General features: G+C 28.2%; 1 protein-coding gene across 2 annotated transcripts in view; it reads right to left on the reverse strand.

Annotated features, from left to right (window-relative positions):
- The window catches only part of norpA (no receptor potential A), a 130906-nt gene that overhangs the window by 30616 nt on the left and 85717 nt on the right, over positions 1 to 14573 (reverse strand). For both annotated transcript variants that reach the window (XM_036359587.2, XM_036359588.2), the window contains exons 4-5: positions 9053 to 9573; positions 8854 to 8913 (exon numbers count right to left, since the gene is read on the reverse strand). In XM_036359587.2, coding sequence (XP_036215480.1) covers positions 8854 to 8913; positions 9053 to 9232 — 240 coding nt within the window. In that variant the 5' untranslated portion in view covers positions 9233 to 9573. The remainder of the gene's footprint in view (positions 1 to 8853; positions 8914 to 9052; positions 9574 to 14573) is intronic.

Raw genomic sequence — 14573 nt, forward strand, 5'->3', positions numbered from 1 at the left:
ATATATACTACGTTTTGTTGTTGTTGTTGCTGCTGATTTATTATTAAGCACTGCGTGTTGTTATTGTTGTAAGCCATTGTTTGTTTGTTGTTAGCAAACATTTTAATTTAAAGCTTTCTTTTTGTGGCCCAGCTTCGCGCTCACTTTTCGTGCTCTTCATGTGTGATGTTACTTTCGCAGGCAGTTTTCACTTCTTCGCTGCTTTATTTCACAATCTTTTTCCAAACACTTTGTCATAGTTCTTTTTTCAAGTTTTTTTCTCATATTTTTTTGTTTGTTTTCCTTTAGTGTTAGGTAAAACTTGTTTTTGCGTTGTCACACAGCTTGCCTTTTGCCGAATGTGACAGTTTGAAATGCACGTAAATGGAAAACAAAATGGCGTATGCGTTTGCATTAATTGTCACACATGACAAGAGCAGGGCGCGCTGTGACAGCCATGTGACAGATGGCTAAAAGGTAGCTAATGAAAAAGTGAAAATTAATGCAAATGTAAGCGAAAACTTGTTGTAAAAAATAAAAATAAAATTGGTGTACGAATGCTCTACACTGCTTATTGTTATAAGAAACAAATTGTTGTGCGGCAGCAGCGTTTTCTCAGGTATATGAAGTTTTTTTTAGAGTTACAGTTTGGCTCTTTGTTATAGTTCCAAGACTGTAAAAAAAAATTAAATTTTGTATACAAAGTTTAAAATTTTCAACTTATGCGCTTAATGGTTGCTGTCTTTGTGCGGAAGTGGTGCTTGACATGTGGTTGTAATACCAAGACTGAAAGCTAAGATAAAAAAAAATTTAAATTGATTTATTTTAATATTTTCAAAGTTTGGAAGTTGTCATTTTAAGCGCTTTTAAAATGAAATTTGTTTTAAAATTTTCTTTTGACTGTTTCATATACGATCTTCAACTTAAATTTGAAGTTTTTATTTTCATTTACAATTACTTTCACATAATTTTGTTTATTATTTGAAGATGATGAAATTCGAAACTGTAAATATTTTAAATATTCAGAAAAAGAATTAAGTTAAAATTAAAAAAAAAATTAATAAATAATACCAATATAGATAAAAAAATTTTGGATTAAAAAATTTAGTATGAAAAAAATTAAAAATATTAAGGGTTGCCAAAAGTTACAAATTTCGACTTATGCACTTTTCTTTTCGTTTTCGTATAGTGAAAAAAATTGTCTGATTTGAAACGGCAAACATATATAAAAATTTATCACATAATTTTGTTTATTGTCTGAAGATGATATAAAATTCGAAAATGAAAATATTGCAAATATTCCGAAAAATAATTACGTTAAAATTAACAAAAAAAAATAATAACAATATAGAATAAAAAAATTTAGGAATATGAAAAATTATTATGAAAAGATAAAAAAAAAATATTAAGACTTGCCAAAAGTTACAAATTTCGACTTATGCACTTTTTTTCGTTTTCGAGTAATAAAAAAATGGTCTGATTCAAAAAGGAAAACATTTAAACTGTTAAGAAAATAAATATAAAAAATAAAAAATATAACTGTAAATATATACAAAATAAATTAACAGGTTAAACGGTATTTAGTCAAAATTTAGATCTTTAGTAAATATGGTATACATATGTTCCAAGTGGTGCAGTAGTGTTTGTTTTGCATAAAAAAATAACTATAAAATACAGTAAATCAATGAAAATCTCTAAAAAGCTTTGCAGGTTGTCATAAAAATATTTTTTCAGTTTCTGCAAGCAAAAGTCTTAAGAAATTTTTATTAAAGGGCTGCCAAAACACAATTTGTTAAAATTTATGGAAAAACCAAAATAATGAAAAACCTTATAGGTGTTATAAATATTTTGGGCTTAGCAAGCTTAAAAGCTAATTTATGAATTTTGATTGACTTTCGAGTCGATTCGGATACGGAAAGCTTTTATTTTGACAAGGTACCTTCACGAAATTTCACAATTTACATAATTGGCATGAAATTATACGTAGACAGCGCTGATTGTAATGAATAAGGCGTTCAGATTGGTTAACCATAGAATATGGCTGCCATATAAACTAAGTACTTGTTCTTGTACGGAATTTTTTTTTATTTGACGAGATATCTTAACGAAATTTGGCATGGGCTATTATCTAAGGCAATAATGCTATCTTCGAAGTCATTGTTTAGATCGGACCAATAAAGCATATAGCTGCCAAGCAAACATACCTATCAAAATCAAGATACATTATTTTTATACCCATTTATGCTATAAGAAATACACTTGTGCAGGGTATTAGAAATTCGGTGCAGCTGAAGTTAACGTTTGTTCTGGTTTTTTCGGCTTCTCTTGCTGAATTTTCATAAATTTTACTGTACAGAGTTGCTAACTATAATGAATTTGGAAAATGAATCATAATTTTAAATGATAGGGTTGCCTTTTGCTTCAAATTAAACAAAAAATAGTTATGATTTTATTTTGATTTTTTTGAAACATGACTTTTTCATTGCAATTTTATTATAAAAAATTGCCTAATATGTATTTACTTTAATGAAAAATTTGTATTTGTAGTTACCTTTCTACCTTCTTTTTGTTAAAATCTTTACTTTCATTTTCAACCTCACCATATATAAACTTTCCAACGCTTTGTAGCTCAAAGCTTCACTGTGCGCTAGCTAACGGTATTTTATCTTATAACCCGCTTATTTTTAACTGGCGTCAAAGCGAATTGCTGCGCACTTCAGGTTGAGGGAAAAATTTGGCGGCAAATGCCTCATTTAAGTTGCGTCTAAGCGCGTGCATGTAATTGGAAAAACACACATACACGCACCAGCTTTCGCTGTAGGACTTTACATGCATTGCAGCATGCTTGCGTTTGCCAATGTTGGCTTTCAGTTCACTACCTCTCCGTTTGCTCTTCTTAATTTTAATGAAATTATTATTTTTCTTCTCCTTTTTAATTTATTTTTTAGCTTTATCTGCGTTTTATATTCACACACAAAGTCTGTTTAGCTTATACTCTGGTTGTTGTTTTTTTGTTGTATTTCACCCCCTAATGATTAATGCACGAAAATTTTCACGCTCATTACGTTTGCATTGAATGCGCGCACACTTGCACATAATAAATAACCGAACCGAATAACTGTTTTTTTTTCAGCGTACTTTGCCAACTGCTTATCAGGAGCTCCGTAGTTGCAATACGCTCGACTCATTTGCATTGGTGCTATTGAGAGAGGCATATAGCTAGCAAACGCTTACCTTTACTGCGTAGTTTCGCACACTCGACAGTTGGCTAAGAGACTGTCAGCGAGGAGTTTAATAAGTCTGCTTGTCAGTCTCCTTGGCAGTCAACTTGACAGTCAGCTTGACAGTCACCCCTGCAGTCAGTTTTTCAGTTAGCTTGTCCGCCACACTGGCTATCAGTCATAAAACCAGCAAACTAGTCAGTCAACTAGTCTGTTGATTAACTACCCAAACTTTGTGCACCTCTCTCTTACTCTCACTCTCACTTTTTAACTCGCTGAGCGTTATCATATAAATCAATTTTTAATGCTGTCAATTTGCCATTCAACAGTCCATCAGTTGTTTTATGCCATCACAAGGATAGACACACACATAGGTATATCTATATACCTTATTTTGCAACACTTTATTTGTGCTTTAGTTGCCAAGCCAGCTCATTGCCTCTCGCCCTTTTCTCACCCTTTCGCTTGTTACTTTTCATCGTTATTCTTTTACACAGGCTTTTGCAAGTCAAATGATATGCAATGCAATTTTAATGCATTATTTGCTCGCCTCTTGTGCGTAGTTTTCTTTGGCCCTTTTGAGTTGCGCTACAACAGAATTGTATTAAAATGTTAACTAGGCCATGTTGGCGGGATAGTGGTTAACTTTCACCTGGTCTTTATTTGTTGAAAAAAGTTTCTTTTGAGGCAAGAAGTGAGAAAGACTAAAAATTAAAGATATAAAAATTTAAAAAAAAATAAAGAAAAAAATAATAAATAAATAAAATAAAATGAAATGAAATAAAATAAAATTAATATTAAAATTAAGTTAAAAATTAACATAAAATTTAAAATTAAAATTTGTTGAAAAGTGTTTCTTTTGGGGCAAAAAATTAGAAAAACTAAAAATTAAAATTAAAATTAAAATTAAAATTAAATTTAAAATTAAAATTAAAATTAAAATTAAAATTAAAATTAAAATTAATATTAAAATTATAATTATAATTAAAATTATAAGTAAATTTAAATTAAAATTAAAGCTAAATTTATAGGTATCTTAAAATTTAACTTAAAATTAGTTAATATTACAATTATATATAATAAAAAAGCAATTCACAAATAAAAAAAAATGCCATACAAGAATTTGATTTTGATCGGCCGGTATGTATGGCAGCTATATGCTATTGTTGTCAGATCCGAACATATTGTTCGGAGAATAGAGCGATGCCGTGGTAACTAATCCATGCTAAATTTCGTAAAGATGTCTTGTCAAAAAAAAAAGAGGTTTGCATACAAAGACTTGATTTTGAGCGATCATTTTGTATGACAACTATATGTTATAGCAGTCCGTTATTGATGATTCTGCCAATTGAGCAGCTTCTTGAAAAGAAAAGCAAATGTGAGGATTTCAGATCAATATGTCATAAACTGAAAGACTAGTTCGCTTATATACATACAGAAAAACGTGTGTGGCTAAATCGACTTAGCTTGTCACGCTGTTCATTTATATGTATGAGTATATTATACGGGTCTCTAATATTTCTGGTTCTGGGTTTCGTGGCAAAGTTAACCTACATTATATTTATTTTTTATTAAACCAATTTCGCTTTGCGGTCTTGCACCAAATTTCCCAGCACTTTTTTTTTAAATTAAATTTTTTGAATTATTTGCATTGTTTGCTCTTCATTAATTCATTTGAGTTGCAAATTAAATTACACCTCATTAACTATATTAACAATCAATCACTCATCATAAAAGTTGTTGATTTTTGTGCTATATACAACTGCTATACATTAACACTTCATTCATCTTATTTGTTTGCATTTGCGGTTTTCAATTCACTAATTGATGCATTAAATAGACTTACAATTAAATAAACAGTGTTTGGTAAGTTTCTATGGAATTCACGCGAAAATTTGTTTATTTGGAATATTAGTACTGTTATCTAATGTTTTTCAATTTCAGCATATGCAGTCATCGTTGGGGTTAGTAATGAAGAATTTTATTTTTTTTAAATAAGGTGTTAGGGGAAGTCCAAATTTTTAAAAATCGATGTTTTTTGCATTTTATTTAAGTATAATATCTCAGAAATAGAAGAAAATAATATAACAGCAACTATAAAACAAATTTTTGCCAAAAATATATGCTATTGCCTGAAAATAAAAATAAAATTGCATGCAGCGCCAACTACAATACTTGCCATTGTTTTCTATAAGACATTAGACTGGTTTAGAAATATTTTTTTCAGTCAATTTATTGTGTTTAAATATCTTATATACTCTTTCATTTCCTTTTGCAGGACTGTTTTTTCACATATTTCGATTAAATATTAACCTAGATATTGGCTTGCACTCTGTCGGATTGTAATTGCTCTGATAGAATAGGTAGAATATCACTTACAGCAGTCTATACCAACAATTTCCATATGCCTTTTGTATAATACTATTATTTATAACCTTTAATATTTTTATTGATCCATATTAAGCCTTACGCCTATGCTAATCGTTGCCTTTCTTAGATATTTGCTTCTTCATAGCAAATTCTGTCAGCGCAGCATTGTTTTCAGATCAAATCGACCACTTTCAATATTTTGCCCCGCAAGTTATTGGAGTTTTGAATTAAAACGAATATTTTTAGAACTATTTGGTAGCAAAGAAGTATTAATCCCCTATTCGATTTAACTGTTCCTGAAAATCTGAAGTATGAATTTGTGCTATCTTCTAAAAGAGTAGCAAAAACTAAACAGCTTAATTAGGCCTTTGTGGTAACAACATTAAAAAACGAGGTAGCAAGAAATGCGTGTTAAGTACAGGATTACCACATAATATGACTTGTTTATAAAGACTTGAATTTTAAGCATAGTAAAAGTTAAGAGAATAAAGCGATCGAGTAGAATAGTGGACACATATAAGCAAATTTTTGAAACCAGGGCTCTGTATTATTTAGAGAAATGATAAATGTTGGGCCAGTTTATTCTATATTCTCTGCAGTATAACTAAAATTTAAATAAATTGAATAACGTTAAAGAAGTTAACTGGACGTAACAGAGAAGAAATTAGTAAAATAGGTACTAATCTATATAAAACCTAGTTATCATAATTCCGTTAAGAATTACAAAAATGTTTCCTTATGGAAAAAAAAACTAGTCAGTTCCAGTTGTTCAATTGTACTAATCAGTATATTGAAATAGCCTACTTAATTAATTATTTTGTCAATATTTAAACTAAAATTTTAGTTAATAATTATTTTAATTTTATTTTTTAATTTAATTTTAATTTTAAATTTAAATTTAATACTCATTTTGAATGTAATTTTTAATTTAGTTTTAAGTTTTATAAGTTTAATTTACTTATTAATTAGTTCTATTCAATTATATCTGAAACTTTAATTTTGATTTTCTTTAATATAAATTAAATTAAATTTTATTTTAATTTTAATTTTAATTTTAAATTTAATTTTAATTTTAATTTTAATTTTAATTTTAGTTTTAATTTAATATATCTTTTTATTTTTATTATTTGATTTTGTTTTAATTTAATTTTAAATTTTAATTTAATTACATTTTAATTTAAATTTAATTTCAATTAAATTAAATTTTAATTTTAATTTAGCTTTAAGTTTCAATTTCAATTAAATTAAGTTTTAATTTTAATTTAGCTTTAATTTTAATTAAAATTTTAATTTATTAATACATTTTGTTTTGGTTAATTTTTGTTTTAATTTTAATTGTTTTTATAAAGTTTATAATTTAAATTATGTCATTTCATAATGTCATTTTGTATTTTTCCATTTAAATTTTCTTTCATTCTATTTATTAAATTTTTATATCTAGTATGTTTTATTCCATTTTAAATAAAATAAAATTTCATTTATTCGGAATCTTATTATCAATTTTAATTTAATTTTTGTTTAAATATTGCTAAGATCTAAAATTTCTGTAATATAAACTTTTATACTTTGAATTTAAATTAAAAAAAATTGGATGTTTTTTTGAAAATTCGAATTTTTAATTAATAAATTTTAAATTTATTTTTATTGTAATTTTTATTTGTTCCAAATTAAATTTTTTTCATTCTAATTTGTAAATATTTATATTTATGGTTATTTTAATATAAAAAAAAATTAAATTTCACTTTATTAAAAGTCTTACGATCAATTTTATTTTAGTTTTTGTTTTGATCTAAAATTTTTATTTTTATTAAATTAATTAACTTTAAATTTATTTTTAATTTTTTTGATTTAGATTTGATTTAATTCTGAGTTTGGACTTTTTTCAAAGTAAATTAAAATTTGTTTGATTTATAAATTTTTATAAATTTTAATAAAGGATGTATTTTATTTTATTAAGATGTTAAATTTGTGTAATAGTTTTAATTTTAATGTATATGATACATAAGGATATTTGCTATTATTTTATTTCAGTTTTCTAATTCATTAATTTGAATTAAACTTCAAATGTATTGTAAATTTTAAATTGGTTTTACTTTAATTTAAATAATAAAAAAGGCATTTTATAATTTAATTTTCGATCATTTAATTCAATTTGAGTTTATTTTTGTTTTTCAAAATTTAATTTATGATTTTTTGTTTAACTCGAAATTAACTGTTGAATTATATTTTTTTATGTAATATATTGTTGTTGTTATTGTGCGTCATCTTTGGTTTCGCCTTATACAATACTTTAAACCCTTAAACTACCAGTTACTGGCAACCCCCATTTTGACACTTCAACACCCTACGGTTGTTGTAACACAGGAAACAAAACCACAATTACAACAACAGCAACAGAATGCTCGCATAACAATCACAAAAATGAATTATGATTGCGGCTGCCTGACACTAGCGAAAGCAACGAAAGTACCTGCAAACACATACACACACACACACACACACAGACAAGTGCGCACAAGTCTATATAGAAGCTGACATATATAGCTTTAATCCCATGAAATGCCACTCGTTGACCTTACAGCATGGCACGGTGCGTAGACGTTACCAACACGCACACACACATAAAAAATGCACATAAAGCGTACGTTACGTATACGCAGTGTAGACCACTGCTAGAGGGGTAGTGTAAAATACGAAATGGAAGTGAGAATTTGCGGTGCATTCGTGTAGCGAAAGTGGGATGTGTGTGTTGGCAATGCCACATACTCCTGGAGAAATTAGCGGCGTGTGAAGTGCAAAGAAGACAGATTCGTTAAGGTGAGAGGTGTGCTTGTGCGCTCAAGCTTCTGCGGTTGCTGTGGCTTTTGCGGTTGCAGCTCGTCAATTGTGGCATTGTTCGTATAATAGTTGATTATAGTTGTATGGTTGAGTGTTTGTGGGTGTGTGGACAGCTAATATAAGCGTAGCGGAAAAGCGCAAAACGTGCAGCTTTTGATTTTGGAAATTTAATTTAGACAAATTTAATAAATTTTAGTATTAATAATATTATTATATTATATAGTATTTAGTATCCAATTGAAAAATGAAAAAAGGAGGAGGAAAAAATAACACTTTCGTGCTCAAAACAAATATAAAATTTTTTTTTTAATATTTATTCAGCTAAAAATATTTTTTATGGTATTTAATATATCTAATTTTTAATTTTATTTTCATATATTCATATATAAATATAATTTATTGTTTTCTCTCTTTTTTATGTCATATTAAATCCCAAATTACTCACCTTCGGCACACCACCCGCTCTTATATCACTAACTTGACACAATTCGATGACGTCACCTTCCTGGACAGGTATGTGGTATTTGTATGAAATAAGATTTTAATAAAGAAAGTGTGTAAATTGTTAAAAATATACATATCTAGTTATAAATTTTAAATTAAACATTTAATTAAATAAAAAAACATTTTTACTGTCAACTCACCCTGCCATCGCTTTTCCAATACAAAAAGAATCCATATTCGTCCACTTTGAACATAGCGTCCTTCTCGAAGTCATTCTCCTTTGTTTCCTTCTCATTTTCGAACCAGCGATCGAACACGCAACCGGTGGTTAACTCCTCCGGCACCGGAATTATCCAATCGAATTCGTACTTTTTCGTCATTTTGAATGGTCGACGTCTTTCCGCTCAACTAACAGTAACTATTAAGCGAGTTATATTTGTTTAAATATTTATTTACAACTACAATTTGCCGTTATGTGTTTGTTTTTCAAACGCCTTTTTCCTTAAGCTTTGCAACAGGAAACAAGTTCCTGCTTGACTTTTGCGACTAGATTATCATTTTTGTTTTTGTGACTCTTCTTTTGAGATATTTTGAAGATTTGTAGGTTAAAAATTACATTTTCGGTGAATCTGTTTATATATTTGAGATTGCGAAATTCGATCTGCTGAGAGTTATGTGATTTGTTTATGTATATGGAATGATTGAGATCCTTGGTTAAAATCTGCAAATAAAGAGAACAGAGAAATACTTAGTACTTACATATATTAAAAAAAGAGTAGTTAAAAAGAGAGCAAGAGTTTCATAAACCCGAGAAGAATTGAATCACATATCCAAATCGTGAACGAAACGCTTTGACATTATTTTATATCTTTAATATTTAATATATACAAAAGTCCACTTCCTTTAAGCACTATTTATATGTTGGAAAGACTCTGTTCCCCTACATAAGTCTACACACACAATATGAAATCCATGCAGTAGCTTTCTTAAACCAATTATTTCGATTATATTGTCGATCATTTTTCTTATATTCTATACGTTGTTTCACAGCGTGCGTCTTTGTTTTTCTTTTCCTTTCATCTGCCAATTCGTTTTTGCTACCTATTTGTTTTATGTTTTAAGCCTACTTTTAGGTGTCTAGGCTTTTCATTGGCTTTATCACCCGTAGATTGATAGCTTAGCTACTTCTACTTGAGTAGTTGTGAGAGAAGTGTGCCTGTAGGCGCCTAAAAGTATGCACTGCAATGTCTGCGTTTATCCCTATGAATTATCTTTTTGCCAATCGTGTGTATGGGTCATTAACTTTTAAGCGCGCAGCGGTATTGATAAAAGATAATAAATTATTTTCGAAAGTGTAAGCAAGCGGCAGTGTTACAGCACCTACTGCTTCGATCCCACTTGGCTTGATTTATGATTTTTAGTGAGTTCGTGGATGTGGGTACGATTTTTGCTACAAAAAATAATGATAAATTGGAATTTAATAACTAAAATATAGCATTAAATACATTGTATTTACTGGTGAAGTCTTAAATGCTGAAATTTCATAACCTGCGCCTAAAGGTATGCTACGTGTATTTAAGAAGTTGTTAATTTCAGACGAAATTAATGATTTTTTCCAAAATACTTAAATATTTTTTGAAAATAAGTTTTTATCGTGCAGTGCGCCCGAAAGTATGCTATTTTAGCTATTAAAGTTGTTGTTTTTTCGATTTTCCAGAATTTTCTTTCCTTTTGCATACCAAATAATACTAAAATTGCAAAAATACATTTGCGCATCCATCTTAAGTTTCAGCTAAAAGTATGTAAGAGCAGATAGTGGCTGCTTGAATCCTAAATGTATGCTGCAAAACAAATGAGATTGTTAATATTGAAAATCTTTGAATAATGTTTTAACTTGTGGTCAGGATACTTCAATTTTTCTTCGAATTAAACAATTTTTGTATTTGACAGCAGTGTGCGCTCAAAAGTATGCAATTTCATAAAAGCCAACTTATGGTTCTTCCGATTTTTAAAAATGTTAATTTCTTTTGTACGCAAATATCACTCAAATAGTAAATATACAATTTACGCCAAGTCAATTATGTGTTGAAGCCTGTAAAAATAGCAAGAGCTACTACTCAAGGCATAAATGTATGCTATGAAATTTTTAAAATTGTTATTGTTGACAATCTTCAAATGAAATTAAAAATGTTTGCTCAGAATACTTCAATTTTCTTCAGAATTATAACTTCCTTGTTTGTATTTTATACTTTGCCACAGTGTGCACCCAAAAGTATGGCATTTTAACGAGTTAAACTGGTTGTTCTTCCAATTTTCTTTCCTCTTGTATACCAAGTAATACTAAAATCACAAAAATACACTTGTGCTTTGCGTGATGTCTAGTTTGTGTACTGCTATCTAAAAGTATGGCACAGCAGTTGGTAGTAACTTAAATCCCAAATGTATGCAAAACCAACAAAGGTTCTGGTGCCAGCACTTAAGTACCTACGCAAGCAACTCTTGTAAAGCAAAGCAGAATGAAAGGAGTGGTGTAAAGTTGAAAATACTTTACTAAAAACGCGCCTGAACATGCCACTCGTATGCGCCTGAAAGCCAACTCAATTTTTTTTCCTACTCTAAGCAAATATTATTCCCACAGCATAATTTTGGCAATTGTAAGAAGATTGGTATTATATTGTATATACATACGAGTACATATGCACATACATATGTATGTGTTGTACCTCAACATTTATTTCACCACTATCGAGTGATATGTATTGGTCACTGAAAGCAGCGCTGCACAATTGAAGCGCTCGAGTGTAAACGACAAACACATTTTGCCCACTTGTGTCACTTGTCATCAATAATGTTTGTTGTTTTTATGACAACATGTACAGTAGTTTTTGTTGCTTTTGTTACATATTAACTGTATATATTCTTGGTGCGTGCAAAAAATAGTGCCAATAACATATATACACTTATAGCGAAATGAATTTTGTTTTGCTGTTGTTCTTTTTTATTTCTTTCTTTGTTTGCTTTTGCTGCGTAGTTTCTTAATCCCGTTTATTTTCCGGCTGTCTAGTTCTATTCTCCCGTTGTTGATTTTATTTAGCTATTTTATTTATGTATGTTTGTTTTACTAGTGCAAAAGCAAGTTGGGTGTCTCGTGTAGTCTACTTTTAGTTGCTAGCGTTATAAGCACTGGAGCGAACGAGAAATATGTGACATGGTCATTAAATTAAATGTACGGAAGTGTATTTTTTACTTTAATATTGCATACTTTAAGACGTAATATTTTATTACATATTAATGCTTAGAAAAAGAAAACTTTTTTTAATATAAAAATTTTTTAGTACAAAGTTTTAGGACTCTTCAGCACATATATTTTTAGTACTAATTTAGGCGGCGTGTGGCATTGAAACTATTAAAAACACAGCGAGTAATTTTAGCCACTGAATGTCTCAAATAATTAACATTTGCACGACTATCACTAACTTTGAACTTTTTAGTACTCAACTTTTCAATAATATTTATCAGACATTAATATATATAAAAGTTTCCAAATTTTATATAAATACAAATAAATATAAACAATTGCTTTGTTATCATTTTTGGCATAAAAAAATTGTGTACTAAATTCAAGTACAATTTAGTACATAATTTTTTTTTACTACTTTATGCCACGTGTAGTTTTAGCTCTTTATGCAGAGCATCGATATTAAATTGAAATCTCTGAACCTTTCAAATATTTTACATTTCGCAAAATATCAGCATAACTTTAACTTCAGAACTGTTAGTATTAACTGTTCTTAAAATTTTAACACATTAAACAGTTAAAAATTTTTACTAAATATTAATTTTATTTCTTTATTATGATTTTGAGCATAAAAATATTTAGTAAAAAATTGTAGTACACATTTTTTAGTACTACTTAGGCTGCATGTGTTTTGGGTGCTATAGTGACACCGATATTAATTTGGACCGCTGATAATCAAAATTGTTTCCATTTATGAAATTATCCTCATAATCTCTATTTCATAAATTTTAGTACATATATCACAAGAATTTTTAGCACACTAAAATGTTAAATTTTTTTCTAATAATTGATTAATTTACTGTGATTCTCAGCATGAATACAAAAACAGTTCTTAATTTTAGTACACTCGAGCACTAATTTCTTGGTACTGTTTGGTACTAAATTCACACATAAATTTTTTAATTTATTAACATTTTTAATGAATGTTTGGTGTTAAACTGTGTTATTTTGAGTACTCCTACTAAAAGCAACATGTTTCATCAACTAAATTCTACTTTTATAATTAAAATTGCTTAGTGTACTAAAATGTATAGATTTTAATGATAAATTTGAATTTTGTAAATTTTTTAAATATTTCTGTGAAGATATTTTACATTTTGAAAAATAATAATTTACTTATATTATAATTATTTTTTATAATAATTGAATGCTAAAATAGTTTAAAATTTAATTTAAAAATAAATATTGGTATTGTTAGTATCCTTTTTTTAATTTTGTAATCCAACTAAAATTTTTAAATTTAAAAATATGAAAATTTTAATTAAGCATTCCACTCCACACAAATTTTTGCAAAAAGCAGTGGGAGATCGGCATGAGTAAGCGATAAGAAACGACTCTATATTTTATACGGAGTATCCTCTCATATTCTCTAATATAATATATGCTCTTCATATTCTCCGTATAACAAATAGAGTCGTTTCTTATCTCTTACTCATGCTGACCTCCCAAATTTTCAATGCTTTATGACCCGCATAAAATTTCATTCAATCATCTTCAGTCATCTCATTTTCTTATCATTTCCTTTTGTATGTGTCACAGCGAGTGAAAGCGTGCGGGGACATTATCATAATTTTTGTAAATCGTATGGTCGAGGTCAACGGCAAATAAATAATATATTTTGTATATAATAGACGTCATATCTATTTCATACATTTGATAAAATAAATCAAATACAATGAGAATTGAAAGTAATCCACATTTGCAACAAGAATAAGTGAGTTCAAAGCTTTATACACTATATATAGGGGAAAGTATGATTTTCAATGGTTTAATCTACACGCGTCTAATCAACGAACAATGCACGGCAAAGCAAACGTCTGAGTGTTAGTCATTCGTGGACATTTCAATCAAAGATATAACTAGTATTATGCGAAGATTTTAACATAATAGTTTGCATTCAAAGTAATTTGTGTGTGCTAATTGGTATATTTAATACATTGTGGTGGGCAATAATTGTGAGTAAATATTAATATATGTTTTTATGATATATGGTATGGTATGTAATAAAAGTATGTTTAAATAAATTGCTGATTTTCAATTTAGTAACAGAAGTTAAGAAATTGTGACATATGATATTTGAATAAAATGTATGGTCCTAAATTTTTAGTACCATTTTAAATATAAATAGCGTTGTATACCTTATATTAAAAGTCATCGATTATTAAAGTAAAATATTAATATAATTGGTAGTACTAAATTTTAGAACTATTTAAGTATTCTTTTAAATATTGTATCAATTGCGCTTCATACCGTAACTTAAAACTCAACGATGAAAAAATGTCACTATAATTTTTAGTACTAATTTAGTACACCACTTACATAAACTATGTACAGATCTCATAAGTTTTGACGCTTCGAGATAAATTTCTGATTTTAAATTTAATAATAAAAGCTAAAAAAATATAACTGTTAATATATTAGTT

The sequence above is a fragment of the Bactrocera oleae genome, chromosome 5 (assembly GCF_042242935.1).
Source record: "Bactrocera oleae isolate idBacOlea1 chromosome 5, idBacOlea1, whole genome shotgun sequence".
Taxonomy (NCBI): Eukaryota; Metazoa; Arthropoda; class Insecta; order Diptera; family Tephritidae; genus Bactrocera; species Bactrocera oleae.